At 34.2% G+C, this 7,398-nt stretch overlaps 1 protein-coding gene across 1 annotated transcript; it reads right to left on the bottom strand.

The window, feature by feature from the left end:
• Positions 1 to 3,136: 3,136 nt before the first annotated feature.
• On the bottom strand, positions 3,137 to 7,195 carry LOC133823755 (uncharacterized). The gene is made up of 6 exons (XM_062256611.1): positions 7,159 to 7,195; positions 5,144 to 5,266; positions 4,804 to 5,003; positions 4,220 to 4,399; positions 3,937 to 4,133; positions 3,137 to 3,791 (listed from the first exon to the last, which is right to left on the bottom strand). Exons 1-6 carry the CDS (start codon positions 7,193 to 7,195, stop codon positions 3,137 to 3,139), a joined length of 1,392 nt encoding a protein of 463 aa, XP_062112595.1.
• Positions 7,196 to 7,398: the final 203 nt, after the last annotated feature.

Genomic DNA, 7,398 nt, shown 5'->3' on the forward strand with positions numbered 1-7,398 from the left:
TATATGGAAATAAATTTAATGGCATTTAAGGCCTATAATCCTATATACAAGGAAACGTCCCCTGAAGATCAGGGGGCGTATAACTGAATAATAAATATCCCTTTATTATAGGGGATTCACAACAATCAATGTAGAACACGTCTCTCCAGAATGACTCATTAGGATATTCAGAGTTATCAATCTACATTGTCAATGCTGTTCCCACCCAGGTCTCTTACTGGCCTTCGAGCTATGACATTTCCTAAAGGTCATGCGACTTTGAGCTCATACTTATATCAGGCTCGGAGCCCCTGATCCGAGGCCATCCGAGAACAGACATGTTTTGATGTCTGTCTTTCGAGCTTGTAATGGTTTCGAGGCTACCATCTTCGAGGCTGCCCGCTGCTTGTAGGTCCGGTGCTTAGGTCGCAGACACGTGTTCCAGACATTATGAGCCCATTCCTAACAAATCCAACTTTCGAGATCATAATTCTTAAGGCTCGAAATCTGGGTGTAACATAAAGGTTCTACCAAACTCAACCATGTATAGTTGAGGTCTACTCATGTCAGTCGAGCCATACAGTAAAGGCTCTCAAAACTCAATCATGTATAATCGAGCTCTACTCATATCAGTCGAGCTCTACTTATATTAGTTGAGCCATATTGTAAAGGTTCTACCAAACTCAACCATGTATAGTTGAGCTCTACTCATGTCAGTCGAGCCATACAGTAAAGGCTCTCAAAACTCAACAATGTATAGTTGAGCTCTACTCATATCAGTCGAGCTCTACTCATATTAATTGAGCCATATTGTAAAGGTTCTACCAAACTCAACCATGTATAGTTGAGCTCTACTCATTAGGGTTGAGCATCGGTCAGTTTGAGCGGTTTTTTCATATTATTAAATCCAGAATTCAATTTTCGGTTCGGATTGGTGCGATCCAAAATCCGACCGACCAAACCAATTAAAGAAAAAAAAACTGACCGTTTTGGACCGCGGTTTGGTCAGTTAAACCGACCAAACTGAAGTTCTTTTTTTTTAATTTTTTTTCCATAATTTTTGAGAAAGTTTTAGTTAAAAAAAATTAAAAAAATTTTGATTGTTGGAATCCATTTTTGTGATTTTTTAAAACGTAAATACATAGAACATAGTTACATTCACAAATTTAAAAGTTCGAAAACATAATTAAAAGTCCATAAGCATAACATAACCTACATATATTTATAATTTCGGTCAGTTTCGGTTCAAATCAGTCGGTCCACACGGATTTTTCAAACCGACCGAACAGTGGCGGTTTACGCCGTTAACGGTTTTTTCGGTGTTCGGTTTCATTGGTTTTGGTTTTTTCGGTGTTCGAAAGGTCGGTGTACTTGATTTTTTCGGTTTTTCAGATTTTATGCTCAGCCCTACTACTCATATCAGTTGAGCCAAATTGTAAAGGTTTTACTAAACACAACCATGTATAGTTGAGCTCTACTATACATAAATTATCACTTTTAATGAATACAATAATGTCCATGCCAATATTTTACTAATAAATAAAATTGTTAATATACTTAATAAATTAATTGTACAAAAATATTTGTATTTTCATAATTTTCCTAGACTAAATTGTCACATTTATTAAGATTTAGTTATTCTTATCAAAGACATTGTCACATCTCATATCTACTATACATAAATTATCGCATTTAATGAATACAATAATGTTCATGCCAATATTTTACTAATAAATAAAATTGTCAATATACTTAATAAATTAATTGTACAAAAATATTTGTATTTTCATAATTTTCCTAGACTAAATTGTCACATTTATTAAGATTCAGTTATTCTTATCAAACACATTGCCATGTCTCCTATCTACTATACATAAATTATCGCATTTAATTAATACAATAATGTTCATGCCAATATTTTACTAATAAATAAAATTGTCAATATACTTATAAATAAATTGTACAAAATTATTTGTATTTTCATAATTTTCCTAGACAAAATTGTCACATTTATTAAGATTAAGTTATTCTTATCAAATACATTGTCACATCTCCTGTCTACTATACATAAATTATTGCATTTAATGAATACAATAATGTTCATGCCAATATTTTACTAATAAATAAAATTGTCAATATAATTAATAAATTAATTGTACATAAATATTTGTATTTTCATAATTTTCCTAGACTAAATTGTCACATTTATTAAGATTCAGTTATTCTTATCAAACACATTGTCACGTCTCCTATCTACTATACATAAAGTATCGTATTTAATGAATACAATAATTTTCATGCCAATATTTTACTAATAAATAAAATTCTCAATATACTTAATATATTAATTGTACAAAAATATTTGTATTTTCATAATTTTCCTAGACAAACATGTCACATTCATTAAGATTAAGTTATTCTTATCAAACACATTTTCACAAGCTCAATCACCCATGGTTGAGCTCTACTCATGTCAGTTGAGCTCTAAGATGAAATTATCATTAGTTTTCCAAATCTCGATCGTTAACAGTTGAGCTCTACTCACATCAGTTGAGCTTTATGCTAAAATATTTATCAATCTTTGCAAAGCTCAACCATCCATGGTCGAGCTCTACTCATGTCAGTTGACCTCTATGATGAAATTATCATTAGTCTTCCAAATCTTGACCATTGACAGTTGAGCTCTGCTCACATCAGTAGAGCTCTATGCTGAAATATTTATCACTCTTTGCAAAGCTCAACCATCCATGGTCGAGCTCTACTCATGTCGAACGAGCTCTATAATGGAATATTTATCAATCTTTGCAAAGCTTAACCATGTATCAAAGTTTCTACTCATGGAAGTTGAGGTTCATGTCAAGTGAACACAAGAAAATTTAAATTAATTCAAATGCAATTATATAACTTAACCATAGTAATTCAAACACAGGCATATGCAACTACAATTACAATTTAGATGTTGTGGCTCATAAAGGGCATGTTTTTTTGGAGTGACCAGGCTGCCTGCATAAACCACACATTTTTATCCATTTTTTGCCATCGCCAACTGATGGGAATCTTTTCAGTTTTGTTCTACCACGCTTGATTGGGACATTTGGAGGCAATACCTTCGAAAATACTTCAACTTCATTGATATCCCAATCTTCTAGTTGGGGGACTAGATAAATGGTATCAACAACGCCCAAGTTTCCAACTTATAATAATTAGAGCACAAATCATAAACTTCTATTCCAGCTTGCTCATATGATGCTAATGCATGCACACATGGAAGTTGATCAAGGTCAAAGACACGACATGAGCATTGTCTTTGACCTAAATCAATTATGGCATCATTTTCTTTACCTGTAACCTCATACTCAAATCGATTAAGTTGTTTCACATTCATTTCTGATGCTTTCTTGAATCTTTTTCTAATAATATTCTCTGCCTTAGGAGTTAAAGGTGTACACTTTGTATTGATAGATGCCACAATATTGCGGCGATTGTTGAACCACTCAGAGAATTTTGCTTGCATAGCTTCCAACAACGCAATGATCAGGTACTCTCTAGGTTCCCTCAGTGCTGCATTAATAGATTTTGCACCATTCGTAGTTATAATATTATACCAACAACCTGTAAAGTGAGATCTCGCCCATTTACTAAGTGTGAGGTTTGATTCTTCAAGATACTTCACAGCTACGGAATATTTATTCTTTAATTCATCATAGAGTTTGTTGAAGTCATAAAATTTATAGGCATTGGCAGTTTGTTCGAATACTTTTGTGACACCTTTAACTCTGACACGTGCTTTAATATTCTGAGACAGATGCCACCTACAATGCCCATGTTGTGACCTCCCATAAATACTTGACACCCCATTGATGATGCTTTGATTTCTATCTGAAATAAAGACTAAGTCACTTTCATCTGGTATAAGATTGTAACTTTGTAAGGAACCATGACCACGAAGCATCATACTCTGAGTCAACAATTGCCCAAGCAATAGGATATTGATGAAAATTACCATCTTGTGTTGTTGCAATGAGCATTACACCTTTGTACTTGGTCTTCCACCAAGTCCCATCCACCGCAATAACCTTTCTCATGCAACGAAATCCTTTGATGCATGCTCCATATGCTAGAAAAACATATTTGAATTTAGAATCTTCATCCACCTACAAATGCGTGATCGTACCTGGACTCATCTTTCGAACCATGTATAAGTAAGCTGGAAGATTTTGAAAACTTAATTCAAGTGAACCTCTAAGAAGGTTGTTTGCAAATTTTCCCCCTTCCAAGCTTTCCAATATGTTATTGGCATGTGATTGTTCTGCATAATCATCATTATTGCTTTCGGCTTCAGTGTCTCTTTTTGGCCATCGAAACTTGACCTCACAACATTAGCAACTACTGCAGCACTTGCTTGATGATGCTTTCTTTTCTGAATAATAAGGGAACACGTGTGAGTGTTACAATAAGTTCGTATTGAGAAACGCTCTGAGTTGGTAACTTTCGCTGCATGCACTGACCAATTGCATGACTTGTCAATACATTTTTTCGCATACAATGACTTGGTAGATTTATTAATTTCCATCTCAAAGCAAGCCTTTATTGCAATATCATTCAACTTAGTTTTTACCTTGTCCTTGTTCTTGAATTCTTGACCAATTGCCAAATCTGATCCATCTGGGGAACTAAACGGGTCTTCACTAGTGACTTGATTTTATTCGTCGTGGTGGTCTGATGGATCATAGTAGTTAAGTGGGTCAATGTCATCTAGAGTTGGAGATGATGATGTTGTCCTTTTGTTAAGAAGGTCCATAGGTTATAATAACCTAGATTAACACAACTTTCGCCTGGTGCAGAAGCAGCATCACAAATATTATTTTCAATGTAGAATTCACAGTCAAAGTAATCATCTACTAAACTTTGTTCATTTTCTTTTATTCCACGTTCAACTTCCCTGTCACATATATCTTCTCTCTTAATGAGCTCCACATGTAATGCAACTCTACGATTGTTCTCTCCACAGTCCAAAAGATAAGCTGCAAGACATTCATCCCCTCATAAAATGAGTGGTGGCATATTTTCTCCCGCAATGATAGGTAAGTAACTTATTTTCATTTCGATATCATTTTGATTCATCCTAGTCTTCTTATGCAGTTTCTCTAATAACACCTCAAACGTAATATTGGAGTCATCAACAATGATAGATATAACTTCCTTATTCTTTGGTGACCATTATACAACCCTTGGTCATCCTTCCATTCCCCATCATATTGAGCATAGATTACCACTAGAGTCATTCCTGTAACAAAAATAGATCATTAACATTAGAAAATATATTTGATGTTAAAATTATAATTAATAAGTTTAAAGATTACAAATATAAATCTCAACCAAGTCTAGTTAGGCTCTACTAGTATCTCAACCCATTATAGTTGAGCTCTACTAGTATCTTAACCAGCTATAGTTGAGCATTAGTTGAGCTCTACTAGTATCTCAACCAACTATAGTTGAGCAGCAATTGAGCTCTACTACTGGAATTAACATATCAATTGAATTTAATCTCTTCTTTTTGCAAATAATGTAATATCTCTTTTGTCAAAAATGTAGATTGAACAATTTTGAAGATTAAAAATATAAATCTCAACCAAGTTCAGTTTAGCTCTACCAGTATCTCAACCAACAACAATTGAGCTCTACCATTATCTCGAACATCTCTACCTAGTTGAGCTCGACTGTACCAAGCCAAGAACTAAGCAATGTCATCTTTTTCATGGGTTTTCAAAATCACTATTTTTAACTCAAAAACTATAAAATGGCAATGACATGTGTAACATTATACTTTCATTGTTATTTTTACCACATGTTTACGAAGAAACAAATTTATAAGTAAGCAAAATGCAAATATTTAGTTCTAACATTCAAATGTAGAAAGATTCGAAATTTAAAATACTAATGTCGACTAAGTCCAGTTGAGCTCAACTACTATTTTAACCATAAATAATTGAGCAACAATTGAGCTCAACCATGCACCCATGTTTGGTTGAGCTCAACTGTACATAGTCGAACTAGTATCTCACCCATGTTTTGTCGAGCTCTACTGTAACTATCATCTCGACTGAACCCAATCGAGCTCAACTGTACCTAGTCTATAACCATTTTCTGGTTTTTGAGTTGAAAATGTCAATTTTTCGAAGTGAAACTCACGAAGAAGATAATACGCAAATCTCAACTGTGTAATGTTGAGCTCAACTGTGCACAGTGGAGCTCTCAACTATGTACAATTGAGCTCGACTGTGCACAGTGGAGCTCTCAACTGTGCACAGTCGAGCTCAATTGTACACAGTTGAGATCTACGTATCATCTTCTTCGTGAGTGCTCTCAACTGTGCACAGTTGAGCTCAATTGTACATAGTCGAGATCTGCGTATCATCTTCTTCGTGAGTTTCACTTCGAAAAATCTCCATTTTCAACTCAAAAACTATAAAATGGTTATAATATGGCTAACAATGTACTTATATTGTTGTTTTATTTTATCACATTTACATGAAAAAACAAACATCTAAGCCAATAAAATACAACTTTCTTTATTTTCACATTCAAATCAAAAATTAAAAAGTTAGGGTTTTTCACTTACTTTACCTTAATGTAATTGCTTTTTTCCAACAATGTCACTGAAATAGATACGTGAGTGTGTCACAACATAATCCTTCTATAGATTTGGAGAGATTTTGAAAAAGAAATGGTAAATGGAGAAAAAATGGTGGATGGAGAAGAAAAGGATGAACCCTATTTTTTTTCAGATTTTTTTTTTTGGAACATCTGATTTTTCTTCTTCTTTTAATTAAAAATAAATATAAAAATAAAAGGGGCATTATTGGAATACCAAAGTTTCATTAAGGAGGAGGTTAGTGCAGCTAAAATTTGAAAAATAGAGGTTACAAAGCTAATAGAAAATCTTTTTAAGGTTATATAGCTTAAAGGCAGGGCGACCCAATGTTAATGTGGGCCTAATCAAAACACACATATGAGAATAATCTCAAGAAGGGATTTTTTTCATAATTATGATTCTGATTGGGATAAGTTAAAAATTAGTCAGTTATATGTTTACTTAACTAAAATTACCCTATAATCATATTTAGTTTAATTTCACCTTTTTTTATCCCACACTTTCAAAATACCCTTGACCATTACCATTTTCTCTAACCTTCTCTCTAACATTGTACACCATCACGATGACCATTCTCTCAACCCTGCCAATCAATCCCAGCCTCTACGACCACCACTCTGCCACCACACGTCCACCACAGCTTTGCCATTGCCATCAATTGAGTCATTGTCACCATAACTTCGACTCAAACCCAGCCTCCAACCTTCTACGACCACGACTCCGCCACCACAGCTCCACCACGAAGTCACCACGCCTCCACTGCG

This window comes from Humulus lupulus, chromosome 1 (genome assembly GCF_963169125.1).
Source record: "Humulus lupulus chromosome 1, drHumLupu1.1, whole genome shotgun sequence".
In the NCBI taxonomy this organism is placed as follows: domain Eukaryota; kingdom Viridiplantae; phylum Streptophyta; class Magnoliopsida; order Rosales; family Cannabaceae; genus Humulus; species Humulus lupulus.